The following is a 16,254-nucleotide window of genomic DNA, read 5'->3' on the forward strand; positions in this document are numbered from 1 at the left end:
CACACGCACTTTCACTCTCTCCACACGCTGCCAAACACACAGCGCCCAGACTAAATTGTCAACAAGGCTGTTGTCAGGCAGACCCATCTGAATTTTAAGTGTAATATTTATGATGGATCATAATTGCCAGCCGTTGTTGAAGGTAGCCTATTCTGCCTCTATTTTTTGCCGATTCCTCTGAGAATAAAAATGATGCATGATAGAGTGTGAGAGTATTTTGACGGTTTCGTCAGAAAGTTTAGGTGCGATAATACAAGGTTTCTCATTATCGGTTTTCTTTGAAACAGCCTGAGAGGCTTTGCTCCTCACATATCCGCTTTCATCGCATGGCATTTCACTGTTCTGTTGCACCAAATTCTTTTTCTTGGCTGTTCGGGACACACATTTTGGACTTAAGGGGACGAGGTTCAGCAGGGCCTGGTTATTTGGACTTGTCCATCAAAAGGTGATTGTTATTCCTTGTCAAGCGAACCTTTTCCTCAGGCCTGAAATGTGTGTGTTTCTCATTAAAAGAATGTCCAGCTCCGCACAAAGGAATTGTTATGTTTGGGCAACATCTGTGTCTTAAAAGTCGAGGGCGAAAAGGCCAGAGAAAATATAGGACAAACATTAAATCATAAGTACAACAATTTTTCCCTCTGTAATTGAACGGTTGGCTCGACTTTTCCCACAGAATTGCGGTGCGTCTGTATAAGGGGAGAAAGAAAATAGCTGAGCGAAGACTAGGTTTCATTTCACCATTCTTCTGCATCCACAGCTTCGGAAGAACATACAAATGACAGTGAGAAAATGCGATTTTCGAAAGTTTTTTATTAATAAAAGAAGGAAAAAAACAACATATATTAGTGAAGTAAACCAAAAAAAGGCTAGTCACATCCATGTGATTTGAAGAATTACATCCCTTTAAGAACACTTTACAATACGGTTCCATTTGTTAACATAACTACTTTAAATATTAAAACATTTGAACTTATGAACTAATATGAACATAACCCACGTCCTGATTTTTTTCTCGAGTTAGACACGTTCCTGGGTCAACATATTTTGTTGATCCTGGATCAACATTCCTGTCCGAAAATGTAATTCATAACCATATCCCTACCCCTAAACCTAACCCTACCCATACCCATACCCTGCCCCTGAAATCAGAGGGAAAGGATTGGTGAATAACACTGATGTATAAGCACCTAAATCTGGTTGTGATTAAAACTGTAAACTTATCCTTCAAATCTGATTGGTTGTTTGGAATGTTGTTCCAGGATCAACAAAGCCATTGATCCAGGAACATGTTGCACTTGGTGAAATCATGTTCTGCATTACCTGCCCTTTTTGAGCATAGATCTGAACTTAAAAGTAATTCATAAATGCGTTTGGAATACATTTGAAGTAAATGTATCTTGATTTAGGAATCTTTAGATATTTGTACTGGAAAACTAGAGAAATACTTAGGAAAAACATCACTTTTTTGCAGTTTGATCAGAAGGTACAGTAAAAGTTATTTCCATATTGTAACGGTTTTAAGCAAAACGATTCAAGCTTTTTGAATTAAAAAGTAACAGATATCTGAACAAAATATTTTCAAGCTCTAAAGTGTTTCTCCTTAAAAATGTACATTTCGAGAACATATTGATGTATTTTGTTCCCTTTAATTTACTTACATTTTTGTTACTTGGTCTTAAAAAGGTCTTAAATAAGTCCCTGAAAATGACAAAAAAGTGATAGAATTTTACATTTACTGTAATGCAAATGAACTGATTTTCATTTCATACAAAATGTATATTTTATTAAATAGTTTGGACTCTAAAATTGCTACAAAGTGCCAAAATTGTTCATAAATATCATAAAAATGGAGCCTGCTAAAAGGTTTTAAATGACCATTTTCATGGTAACGCAATGTCCAATTTCACAGGATGAATTTTCAGTGTGAATTTTTGAATTATAATTTATGATGATTATTAAAACATGTCATGGAGAAAAAAGGCAATAAATAAAGCACGTCAATCTCCCTGCTGACAGTCAGCATGAAACTGAACTTCCGCTCTTCTTTCCTTCCATATAATGATCTAAGTAAAACTGGAAAAAAAGTGGGGTGGAAATTTTGTCCATCGGGAATTGATTGGATGGTTGTGGTTTGCTATTGCTGTGATGTCATGTGAGTGACATGTTGTCCCGCCCTCGCGCCAGTAAACACATCATTAGAGAAGTGATGTCGCTGCAAACTCATAAAAACTGCAATATTCCATTTAAAATAATCCAAAAATTGATGGTGACTTAAAAATTCTCTTAAAATATGTTGCTCATGTTAGTTGATATACCTAAAGTTAACGAATGAGGCCTTATTGTAAAGTGTTACCAAACTGGGAAAGGCCTTTCCAATACGTCAGTTTGTCTTCTGACAATGTTTGGATTTCATGCAGCAATATCTGCTCAGCTTAATCTCAAAACGTATACAGCTTCAGAAGGACCACAAACAGCCCGTCTACTCCAATTATCTTGTGCTCATTGTCGTTTGCCATATGCTAGTGTGGATATAGAGGTGTTGCTTATTTGTTTTACTGGGGCAAAGAATGACACAATCCCTCATAAATCATCCCTTGGTAAATAAATAATACCTGACATGAGTGTAATGTGGTTGTTTGTGACACTGGCTTTGGACACGCGAATAGAGCATGTGTATAGTACACATCATTCAGTGCTCACACAATGCTTGAGGTATTCTGAAATACGGTAACATTCATAACATAAATTAAATACATGAATGTTCAAGCCAATACAGGTCTGTGCTTTATTTAGATAAGGGGCAGTAATGAGGATGAGATAAAAATTGGTTGGAAGAGAAAGAGCCGGTGGTCTTCAGTCATTTTTGGTCTTGTCTGATTCCAGAATGCCTAGAAAAAGAAAAAAATATGTTTTTTATATGGATATCATTAGACATGCACCAATAGAGTGCTGTAGGGATGATGTAGCCTATTGGCTCCACCGTCCTGAAGTTTTTTGAATGGGTTTTTGGTTAAATGCATGAAATAAGGTCTGTGCTGAACCCAAGCTTATGATATTTTCACATTTTATTCAGAATCAGAAAGAGCTTTATTGCCACATAAGGCACACACAAGGAATTTGTTTTGATGACAGGAGAAGCTTCCAGTACACAGAGACAACAACAGTACACAAAGTATGTCCTTGTTACAGTACATTCTACGGTTAGTTTCAGTCTTTGATTCTGATTGGTCGATAGCTGTGTTTTATTCACGATAAAACACGGCTATGACCGCTTCGCCCAACGGTTCTGTAGGCGTTTCTCAATGTCAAGGAAGGATCCTCGGAAGCCAGAATTCCGAGGATGCTACGTCATCGACGTCCGTCGAAGGACTGTTCCAATGTCGAGGATCCTCGGAATTTCAACCAAGGTCTGAGTCCTTCGTTCGAAAAATATGCCATATACAGGAAAGGATGCATACGAGTAGCCTTCGCGCACTTGGCGCTCTCAAATCACCCACAATCCAATGCGCGCAGCTTTGCTATCTTGTTCAAAATATACAAAATATCGGACGTTGGCGGAGTCGGAGCGTTAATGGGGCAATATGCTTTCAAGTGTAAGTATTTACGTTACCAAACATTTGTTATAACCGTAGTAAATATAAGTACAGTTTAACTTTTAAATGCCAGTACAAATTACAACCGTATTGATATTATTCAAATTACGTTATTGATGGCTAACGGACCTTTTCACTGACGTAATGAGGCTGACGTGCACTTGCTAGCCTGTTCCATTTACGTATTCTCCGAATGCTAAAGAGGAGCCTCGCCTAGCCTCTGAAGGAAGTGACTTGGAAGGACCAATCCTGCAGAGGAAGGATCCTTGACATTGAGAAACACCTTGTGTATCACTACACAACACCCTTAGCAACCACTCTTGGCAACGTAAACATATGTTTGTTCTCATTTATATTGTTTATTGAAGGTTATGTATTATGTGTGAGAGAGATCGAGTGAGCGAATGTACCTGAATTTAGATATAGCATTTTTCCTCAGGTCAGTCCTATGTTCGTAATAAAAAATCAATTTGAACGTCTTGTCCTTTTAACAGTTAAGAGGTTTTCCTGTGCCCTGACACTGACAGCGCTAGTCAAAGCATTTGTCAGTTGTGTCTTGCTCCTCCGTATTCGCAACAAGTTTCAGTCTTTTCAATATAAAAGTCTTCGCTACTGACTGACTCACTCATAAAGACAGGTTTTGCTGCCATCTAATGGCTTAATAATAACGTCAAGGACTATTTTTTTTCAGCGGAAGGAAGGCTTTTAGTGATTTTTACTTCATTAAAGTTGCATTGATACATATTTTTTGGCTTTAATATTTGTATTGTGTGGTAACGGCTTAATAAAAGCAATAAGGTACTCGAGGCTAGTGCTGTATCGTGAATAAGTCACGGCTGAAGAGGTGCAGCTTATTTACAATGCAGCACTAGCATGAAGTCATGCAATGTTTATAGCCTACGTTTAGCTTTTGGCTTCTGCCGATTGTATTTACGATTCAAAATTCATCAAATTTGTGTTCATTTGTAAAAATGATCACGATGAACAAAACATGTAAGCATCATAAGCTTTTGTTAGTCATAGTTTTCTGCAATAATTCAAAAGCCAATGGACAAATTCTATTGAGTTTTGTTGAGGGAATCAGGGTGACGCTAACTTCCGGGTTGGCCTATGTAGACATTTCGGCTAAAATTGATAACCGATAATTGAACAAATGAATGAATAAGGCATTTATATAGGGCTTTTTACTATGTACTTATGTATACTCAAAGTGCTATATTAAGACCTTAAAGGGTTAGTTCACCCACAAATTAAAATAATGTCATTTATTACTCACCCTAATGCCGTTCCACACCCGTAAGACCTTCGGAACGCAAATTAAGATATTTTTATCAGCATATCAAATCAGCGGTTCGGAGCGCCAAAGTCACATGATTTCAGCAGTTTGGCGCTTTGACACGCGATCCGAATCCTGATTCAACACACTGATTCATAACACTCCGAAGCTTCATGAAGCAGTGTTTTGAAATCGGGCATCACTATATAAGTCGTTATTTCGTTTTATAATATTATTATTGAACCACTGTACTCACATGAACTGATTTAAATATGTTTTTAGTACATTAATGGATCTTGAGAGAGGAAATGTCATTGCTGGCTATGCAGGCCTCACTGAGCCATCAGATTTCAACAAAAATATCTTAATTTGTGTCTTACGGTTGTGGAACGGCATGAGGGTGAGTAATAAATGACATTATTTTCATTTTTGGGTGAACTAATCCTTTAACTGATATGACCTTTTTAGCAAAATCACGAGCAAGAGAGTTGTGTTGAAGTTGATTGTACTGAAGGTGAAGGTGATCTATAGCAGTCATATAAAAGAGCATATTCTATGTGAATTGCAATTTGCTTTCAGGGCTTTAAATCACCATTAAAATCATGTGCTTTTCAATGGTTCTTTTTTTATTAAATTGGTAACAGTTCACAACAAGGTTCAGTTTGTTAAAATTAGTTAATGCATTAGGTACACTACTGTTTAGGGTCAATATTTTTGAACTTTGTATTTATCAAAGTCCCTGAAAAAGTATTGATAATAATAAGAAATGTTTCTTGAGCACCAAATCAGCATATTAGAATGATTTCTGAAGGATCACGTGACACTGAAGACTGTAATGATGCTGAAAATTCAGCTTTGCCATCACAGGAATACATTACAGTTAAATATATTAAAATAGAATATTATTTTAAATAGTAATACAATTTCACAGTATCACTGTTTAACTGTACCTTTGATCAAATATAACCGCCTATAACAGTAGTGTATCTTTTTTGTTGTTGTAATAAATACACTATTGTTCATTATTAAATCATGTTAGTAAATAATACATTAGCTAATGTTAATTTATCCAACATGAAATGTTAAAACCGTATTAGTGTAATGCATGTAGAAATTAACCAAGATTAATAAATGTTATAAAAGTCTGACACCTAATGTATTAACTAATTATAACATCGAACCTTTATATAAATGATCCAATTAAATTATTAAATTTCAATTAGTAATTGTCATTTGTATGTGGTTACATTCTTGCTTGCAACTTCTGGTAATTAAAAAGCAGTAACTATGACCGATGCCATATATTATGTATCACAAAATATTAGTATTCTCTTCAGCGGTTTCTGTAGTATTTTTAATATTTTAGCATAATTGTTGGATACTGCAGTGAGATATTCAAGATCTATGATCTCTTGGCAACTGATTGTGCATTTCAACAAGCTGTTCAAACCGTGAGTCAGAATGAACAACAGCACAAAGCATAAGTGACGGAAGTGTTCATGGTTAGTTTAGCTGGAGGGGCCGTCGGAGATTACGATACTGCTGCTTTGGACATAAGAGGGAGATCTTGTACTGAGGACAAAGGGACAAAGATCAGCTCTATAGGAGAGAGAGACTGTGTGTGTGTGTGCGCATGTGTGTATGCTGCCTCGGTGATTTGCAGGTCAGTGTCAAACAGGTGGGAGGAAGAGAAGCCTTTGCCGTCTGCTGCTCTCAGACTGCTCACGGGCTCTGTTCCCATCTGCTGTGCGCTGCCTTTGGCGGCGCTACACCCACGATGCACTGCTCTCGGTCTATAGCGTTAACAGGTGGAGGAGTGTGCGTGGGTGCATCAGGAAGCTAAGCGGGATGTATATGTACCTGAGGGGAAGTGTATAATATCTCTAGCCATTATCCCGGCGTGGGTTGGGGAGCAAGAAAATTTGTTGCTAGACATGATAAACATTCAGCTCACACAAACTCGCACATGTAGCCAGTCAATGGTGGAAAAAAACACAAAACCAGAAACATACAAACTCACTTAAAGGGATGGTCCGGAAAATCATTTGTAATGTCATTCCAAACCTGTATGACTTTTTATTTTGCTGAGGAACACAAAGGGATGGTGTTTACACTGCTCTTTTCCATTGAACGTGAGCAAGGAACAAAGCACAACAAAACACTATAGAAAAATGTATTTGGCTTGTGTGTTTTATATCAAAGCCTTCTGCAACCACACAATACATTTATGTGAGGAAAAGCCTGTAATTTAAGTTGTTATTTACTGAACATCCTCTCCAGTAAGGCTGGGCCTTTGCCATATGATGATATATATTGTGGCAACGATGCAAAGTGTTATCATTAGAGATTTTGCTATATGGTTTATCGCAGTATGTAAATTTATCCACATAGTACTATTTAAAGTTATTGACACTTTAGAGTAATAAACATGGAAGCGAGTTTCCGCCACGGTAAAAACATCAAGTAAATTGTGCATTTTTATCTCAAAATTCAGAATTGCAAGATATAAACTCTTAAAGGGTTAGTTCACCCAAAAAAGAAAATTATGTCATTAATTACTTACCCTCATGTCGTTCGACACCCGTAAGACCTCTGTTCATCTTCGGAACACAAATGAAGATATTTTAGTTGAAATCTGATGGCTCTGAAAGGCCTCCATTGGCACAATGCACGGTACACTCTCAAGACCCTTAAAAGGTACTAAAGACGTTGTTACAAAGTCCATCTCACTACAGTGGTTCTACAATATATTCAGCAGTTTGGATCGCCAAATTTCAGCAGTTTGGTGGTTTGACACGCGATCCGATTCATGATTCGACTCACTGATTCATAACGCTTCGAAGCTTCATGATGCCATGTTTTGAAATCGTCATCACTATATAAGTCGTTATTTAGGGTTTTTTTGCGCACAAAAACTATTCTCGTCACTCCATAAAGTTATTGTAGAACCACTGTAGTGAGATGGACTTTGTAACGACGTCTTTAGTACCTTTTAAGGGTCTTGAGAGTGAACCGTGCATTGTGCCAATGGAGGCCTTTCAGAGCCATCAGATTTCAACTAAAATATCTTCATTTGTGTTCTGAAGATGAACGGAGGTCTTACGGGTGTCGAACGACATGAGGGTAAGTAATTAATGACAGAATTTTCATTTTTGGGTGAACTAACCCTTTAATTGTGAATTATAAAGTCGAAATTGCACAATTCTGAAGAAAAAATCAGAACTGTGAAATAAAAAGTTGCAATTACCCTTTTTTCCGTGGCGAAAACTTCCATAGTTGTCAGCTAGATACAAATACATATTGGCTTATCAGTATCAGCCAGATTTGAACTATTTCCCTGCCATTGACTGAATTTTCGAGAAGGGTATAGCTGCAGCCTGGAGATCTCCAAATGGGGGTAGGAACTCAAAATGCGGTGGGAGCTCCAAAATAGGGCGTGGCTTCCTCTTATTGACAGACAGGTACATGACACGCATGCATGATTTCCCCCCCGATCAAAATTCAGCGCAAACTCCACCCTGCAGCCGATTCTAAAGATTTCATTGGTCATGTCAATCACAGTGCTGATTTCATACAATGCAATGCTACAACAATTTCTAACCCCTAAACCTACCCTACACCCTATAACCATTGAAATTGACTGTAAGGCGGATTTGCGCTGAATAGCGAGCTAAAGAAAAAGGCAGATCAGGAGATGAGCAGTAATAAGATTATGATAATAATATATGGTAATAAGCGATATGAGATCGCTGAGCCGGGCCGTCAGTTATTTCCCAACCGGACCTCACCAGACATTGGCACAATTTCAGTTGCACCCAGCATCCCCATCATACCCTGCGAATTTTCGAGCCCCAGGACGCCCCCATGGCTTAGAACACAGCAATAGAGTAGAACTTTCTAACACGCGGCTCGCAGCGGATTCCCGCTTATATCATTGAGCAGAGGTTCAAACTCCGGTCCGAATGCCACTAGCCACAAGTTCTGGGCTCCTCTCTCACTGAGCATATTTATTTATATAGGCATATTCATTTATGTAGCATATTTATAGCATAACTTTTTTGTTCTAATATCAACTAGAAACAATGTTTAATTTACCAACATTTATTTTGTCAATGACAATTGGATGAAGCCAGAGCCAATAGCGAAAGTCTTTGCACTGGAAACCCCGCCCCACCCCTGGAGGTTCTGCCCACATTTGGAGTTCACGCCACCTTTTGGAGGTCTCCGGTCTACAGTAATACCTACTTATCATTTTCTGGCTTTCTGAGTTTTCACTGTTATATGGTAGGGGGCGCTATGACACATCTTCTGAAAGAGGACTGAATCTCCTGATCAAAACACAGGAAATGAAAAGGCAGAAACAATATCATATGTAAGCAAGCGGCAACCTCCCGCAGTTTCTCTTGAAGCCAATACGGAAGTGACTTAAACTGCAGTTCATTGACTGGCCTCTAGGGACAAGCTCCAGAAGGGAGCAGAATCTCATTGAGCTCCACGTTAAAATGCCCAACTTTACATCAGAAAAAAACATGTTTACAGCCTGGTACAAATTGTGGTTTTGGTCTATACGGCTAATTTTGCCCATCAAGACAACTCTGAGGGTGGTTAATTTTTTTATAACTCATTCGTTTACATTATATAAAGCCTTGAAGTTCTGCATAATTAAGGGTGTGGCCACTTTGAGTGACAGGTGGATAGCCATTTATCTGCTGTCTGTTAGTCATTGTGTCACCTCGGCTCTACCCACGTCCCGCCTCTTTGCCCATTTTCTATTATCCGGGAGTGACGCGCGAGGACTCGCTGCCAAGATGGCAACGGCCAGCTCGTCCCTACTTTACGCTTCAAAACAGCTCTTCAGAATCCTATGGGTGACGTCACGGACACGACGTCCATATTTTTTTTACAGTCTATGTATGTAAGCAGATCTAAATGTAAAATAATTAACATTAAACAACATATAAATCAAAACTGCCTAATGTTACCGAATGAAATGTCGACCCAGGACAGGACTGTGAAGCTTTGGGTCTGCTGATGGACTCAATCTACTCCATCTGTGTTTTGATCATCGTTCTGAATCTGATCTGGACGTAGTCTTTGACAAAAAATTGCTCAAAATTTAGCTTTTTTTATGAAACCCACATTCAAGTGTTGATAAAAACAGCGCAGAGACTGTTCTTTCTTTTGATATATTGCATATTCAGATATTCATATAACAAAATATTCTGGGGTCCATGAAAATTTTGTGAAAATGATAAAAATGGTGGCGGTGGTTGTCAAATAGCTTCATAAGACTTGGAATATAGTGCATGAGACCAATGGACTACATTTGTTTTGTGTGTGTGTGTGTGTGTGTTCCACAGTATAGATACAGGTTTGGACTGACATGAGGTGAATAAATGATGACAGAATTTTTGTTTTTAGGTGAACTATCCCTTTAACTTACTCTTTGAGGAATCCCAGATGTAGTTGTTCAAGATTTCTCCCAAGACGTAGTAGACGTTGATCAGAGCCGTGAGGCAGATGAAGAAGAAAATTCTGGCCATGGGCCCGATGTGCTCCAGCAAAGGATAAACCCACACCCCCGTCATGCTGTGCACCCAGCACATCCTATGAGAGCGAGACAGAGAAAATCTGTTACCTTTGCACCCGTGATCTGTCTTATGTGTTTGTCCTTCTGTCTGCTAAATCCAGCGTTTGAAAGGCTGCAGAAGCAGTCACCACACTGTCAATGTGTCTACCATTCATGTCTGTGAATGCTAGACACTGCTCTTTTTGTTACGATGCAGTGCTGCTTCCATTTTTTTTTTTTGTTGCCCAGAGCAATTTTAATGCAGTCACATGGTTATAATCTACAGCCTGACAGTCCGTTTATGTAATGGATTGTGTCTGTTTAATCTACTCATGCACTCATAACCTTAGCTTTAATATTTGATGAATATTAAAGAAGGCCCATGCATCTACCTACTTTTCAAATGCCTTGTTTTCTCAGACTCATGAAATGGAGTGTATAAAAGCTGTATCTGGAAGGTAATCCTCATGTAAGGCCTCCTATGGATTTAACAACTGCAGGCAAGTCTTATTCCCTGACTAAATAAAAAGCAATTCCTAATCAGCTTAATTTAGGAAAGGGAAATAAGACAGAGAGGTGTGTGCTGATAATCTTGGACTTTGGGTGATTTTGACAGACGCCTCCTACGTGCCGTCAGACTAGTTTAGTTTGGCTCCAGGACTTTAACAGTGCTAATTAATCTGTTATATGCAAGACTAAATAAATCCTTGGCTGTTTATTTTTCAAAGGTTTTTCTGGGGCACTGAAACTGAGGTTGTGTCGGCAAAAGGCACTTTCCATGAATTGGGTACAAAACAGGGCTTGAAACTCTTGAAATATCTCTTTTTTTCATTTTTAGGTGAACTATCCCTTTAACTTACTCATTGAGGAATCCAAACTAAATGTTATATGAACTTTTTTTTATTTTCTAATCATTTTCTATGAGGTTTACCATTTCCCCCCAACCCTGTTGCCAATTTGAGACTAATTGGGTCTAAATTGTGTAAAAGTCCTAATTTGCGTGATTTTTAGCCAAAAATGGGGATTAGATTATATACATTATTTATATGTATGATTAATCTTATTTATCATGAATTAATTATTAATTATAACATCACATAATTATTGCTATTATTATTATTATTACTACTATTATAAAAAATATATTAAGAATATGCTATTAATATTAATAATTACTTTTATTAAAATAATTATTAATATGTATAATTATCACCTTGAATAATATGAATAAGATAAGTCACCATGAAAATTCAAAATTCAAATGATTATTAATAACAATATTTATTAAAATATAAAATAACCATTAATAAACATTGTTCATATTATTTATTATTTTTTACATTTATTATATTAATATGGTAACTTATATTTATTAATAATAATAATATTAACACCAACAACAATTAAAACAATACTTACTATTGTTAATATGTATAATTAATCTTATTTATTATTTATTTGTTAATCATAACATCACTTGAATAATATGTATATTAAGATAGTAATAAGATAAGTCACCATGAATAATAATTAATATTATTATGAATAATAATATTTATTTAAATATAAAATAACCATTAATAGCCATTGTTCGTATTTGTATTATTTATTAATTTTGACATTATTATTTTTACATTTATAATGTTAATATAACATATTTATTAATACTAATATTAAAAACAACAACAATAATAACAATACCTATTATTATTATCATTAATATGTATAATTAATTGTATTTATTATTTATTTATGAATTAAAACATCACCTTGAATAATATGAATAATAATATAATAATAAGATAAGTCACCATGAATAATAATTCATATTATTATTAATAATAATATTTATTAAAATATAAAATAACCATTAATCGCCATTGTTCATATTGTGTAGCTTAATTTTTACATTTTTATTTTTTACATTTATTATATTATTACTTATATTTATTAATAATAATATTAACAACAACAATAACAATACTTATTATTATTAATAATATTATTGTTGCTGTTGTTATTTTTAAATGACACCAGAATGTGTAACAGGGTCGCAGATATCACCTAGTTAACCAATTGTTGGTTTGTAGTGATTGACCAAATTAATGTTCCATAAAGGGACAGACCAAAGTCTCCATTTTAAGTGGGGATACAGCCATTTCATGTGTTAAAAACGACCTCCCTTTGTTAGGTTCATTTCATGTTAGATGATAGTTTACATGGGATTTGTGCCTCTAATGCTTTTACAATGTAATGTGAGACCAAAGTTTACCCGATTCGTGGAAAGTGCCAGAATTCGAGCAAATTAATTACTGTGCAGAAAGACATACGGGAATGATTTGGAGGTCATGAAGATCAGGTGGCCAGATGGAATCTGTCTTTTGATTGACACTGTGCTAGAACAATGCAAAGTCAATTTCCCCTGATCAACGAACCTACAGGGAGCCCTTTGTAAATTAACCCAGTGTGATATTAAAAATGACTGTGCTGGAAGGAGAGATTTACCATGCAACATATCCCACAGCAAACGTGCACACTGCCAAGAGTCCACAGGACCTGCTGGGATATCGATGGTGTGTTGTTCTCATCTCAATTATGATGAAAGGAAGAACTGTTGTGTGCTGAAAGGGACATAAATACAGCACAGTTAGCTTTACAAATTATTCTAAAGCATAGAATCTCACCAAATTGTAATGTACTGGCTCTTGCAAATCCAATGGGAAGTTTTTAAATGTTCTCTTTCTAAATGTTACTCTGATACCCTATTGACTATTAACTAGATTATATATATATATATATATATATATATATATATATATTGCAAATTTGAAGCTCTTAAAAAATAACCACCTGAAATCAAATATACCGAAAATAAGTTATTTCTAGGATACTCCATTGAGTGTTTCCTTTAATAATGCCGACAAATTATAAAATGGTTATCGCGAGAGGGCCAATGATAATCATTACAAACTCGATTGTTGAAATGTAATTTACAAGTGGAATGGGATCACATTCACGTCCAAATGCTATTTAATCTGCCCAGAACGAAACCCAAACCACAAAGTGTAGCTATAATCTGCTTGAATCATCTGATTTCAGTCAGATTTACTGAATCAAAAGTGCTGTTTGTCCCAGCGTCTGGATCACAACTTCGATCAAACCCAAACAATGGGCAGGTAATTCTTTCTATTATTTTATGTCACTTCACAAAAGCCTAGATCACAAATGCTTGTTAATAAAGACAATTGGTCACACTTTAGTTTAGGGTCCAATATTAATAACTATTAACTACAACCTCAATAAACTCCTAGTTACTGCTTATTAATAGTTAGTAAGGTAAATTGTTAAGTTTAGGTGTTAAGGTAGGATTAAGGGATATAGAATATGGTCATGCAGAAAAAGGCATTAAAGCCACAATATGTAATTTTTCACCACTAGAGGTTGCTTTTTCAAAACAAAGGTGTAGCTTGATGACGCCTGGATTTCACAGAACTTTTATAATGCCGCAGACGACCGCTTTTTTTCCCCTCGGCCATGCGTTCGCAGCGCTGTTTTATCATTAGATACATTATTTGAGTGTGTTGAAAGTTATGCTACTCTGTGCGTTCGCTCGGCGGCTACTATGAGACACTTGTGGCACACTGCAGTAAGCTAGATCGATATTAAGCATGGTAAAACATGGTACTCGCGGTACATCAATAAAACGAGATTTAAACAATAAGACCAACTGTGTTGAGCTATAACAATGCTGTCGATGAATGTATTCAAACAGTTGCTCAACTGTCTAATAAAACACACAATATATCATTGATCGGCTACATAGAGACACAGTTGGTGTCCTGGTTAAAATTGCTTATTTCTCTGGATTTAAACATTCTTGGAAACATTTGGGATAGTGTAAGTACACAAGTCAAAAAAATATATAACATTGTTCTAGTGGTTTTTGGATATTTTAATAAAATTTTTTACATATTGTGCCTTAAATACACTGATTAGGTTATTCCTAATATTGTGTCGGTGCCCCTTTTGCTGCCAAAACAGCCCTGACCCATCGAGACATGGACGTCAGACCCCTGAAGGTGTGCTGTGGTATCTGGCACCAAGATGTTAGCAGCAGATCCTTTAAGTCCTGTAAGTCGATTGTATTTAGATCTGGGGAATTTGGAGGCCAGGTCAACACCTCAAACTCGTTGTTGTGCCCCTCAAACCATTCCCAAACCATTTTTGCTTTGTGGCAGGGCGCATTATCCTGCTGAAAGAGCCCACAGCCACCAGGGAATACCGTTTCCATGAAAGGGTGTACATGGTCTGCAACAATGCTTAGGTAGTTGGTACGTGGCATTGGCAGGACCCAAGGTTTCCCAGCAGAACATTGCCCAAAGCATCACACTGCCTCCACCGGCTTGCCCTCTTCCCATTGTGCCTCCTGGTGCCATGTGTTCCTCAGGTAAGCGACGCTTAAAAGAAAACATGATTCATCAGACCAGTCCACCTTCTTCCAGTGCTCCATGGTCCAGTTCTGATGCTCATGGCCCAACTGTTGTCGCTTTTGGAGGTGGACCGATGCTCTGACCGAGTTGTCTAGCCATCACAATTTGGCTCTTGTCAAACTCACTCAAATCCTTACGCTTGCCCATTTTTCCTATTTCTAACACATCAACTTTGAGGACAAAATGGTCACTTGCTGCCTGATATATCCCAACAGGTGCCGTGATGAAGAGACAATCAGTGTCATTCACTTCACCTGTCATAATGTTATGCCCAGTGTTGGGGAAAGTTACTTTGAAAAGTAATGCATTACAATATTGCGTTACTCCCTTAAAAAGTAACTAATTGAGTTACTTAGTTACTTTTTAAGAAAAGTAATGCGTTGCGTTACTTTTTCTCACCTGGGCTGGGCTTGCTTTTTTGTTTTGTTTTTTAATAGCAAAAAAAGTCCTTTTTTGTGCAAATGTAAAGACCTCTTCATACCAAAATTGAAATAATAGGCCTCAGGCTGAGGTATATATGTGCTGCCATTCTGGATAATGGAAGAATAGGACGCAGGAGAAAAACGTTTTACCAATAAAAACAAAAAATCTAGTCATTTTTGCTCATGGCTTAACTGAATCATCAAAGGTCAGCAGCACGACATTGGTCAATAAAGGTAGATTAAATGCATAAAAATATTTGTTTTATTTAACATTTATATATTTGAGGTTTGAGTACTCTGATTTTGCATTTGACTGATTTTATTCATTTTGAGGAGTACAGAATCTTTATTGTGCAAGTGAGATGAGTAAATGCTCACATTTAGTCTAGAACTACAATAACCATCATGTTTACACACAACGCGTCTCCACTTATTTTTCACAACATGGGGGCAGGAGAGCTGTCAGTCAAATAAATGTGAAAAAGTAACTTGCGTTACTTTTTTGAAAAAGTAACTCAGATATTTTGTTGTAAATTTGAAAAGTAATGCGGTACTTTACTAGTTACTTAAAAAAGTAATATTATTACGTAACTCAAGTTACTTGTAATGCGTTACCCCCAACACTGGTTATGCCTGATCGATGTATGTGCTTTATAAGTAGCCTACTAATAAACAACCAATATCTTAGTAATATTAATGCTAATAAGTAACTAGTTAATAGTGAGAATTGGACCTCAAACTAAAGTGTTATCAGATATTTACATAGAATAAAGCCAGTGGTGTGTGGCAAAAAATAGGCCATGAATAATGTCACCATCTATAGAGATGTCAAACAGCAATTTATTTCAGCCATTCCTCGACTAACTTGCCATTCCACTTTTCCGACCACCTGTGTTAGGACTGA

General features: G+C 36.7%; 1 protein-coding gene across 2 annotated transcripts in view; it reads right to left on the reverse strand.

The window, feature by feature from the left end:
* Positions 1-792: 792 nt before the first annotated feature.
* The window catches only part of aig1 (androgen-induced 1 (H. sapiens)), a 62,979-nt gene continuing 47,517 nt past the window's right edge, over positions 793-16,254 (reverse strand). For both annotated transcript variants that reach the window (XM_079830485.1, XM_079830486.1), the window contains exons 4-6: positions 12,944-13,059; positions 10,313-10,476; positions 793-2,888 (exon numbers count right to left, since the gene is read on the reverse strand). In XM_079830485.1, coding sequence (XP_079686611.1) covers positions 2,854-2,888; positions 10,313-10,476; positions 12,944-13,059 — 315 coding nt within the window. In that variant the 3' untranslated portion in view covers positions 793-2,853. The remainder of the gene's footprint in view (positions 2,889-10,312; positions 10,477-12,943; positions 13,060-16,254) is intronic.

The sequence above is a fragment of the Gobio gobio genome, assembly GCF_949357685.1.
Source record: "Gobio gobio genome assembly, chromosome: 12".
In the NCBI taxonomy this organism is placed as follows: Eukaryota; Metazoa; Chordata; class Actinopteri; order Cypriniformes; family Gobionidae; genus Gobio; species Gobio gobio.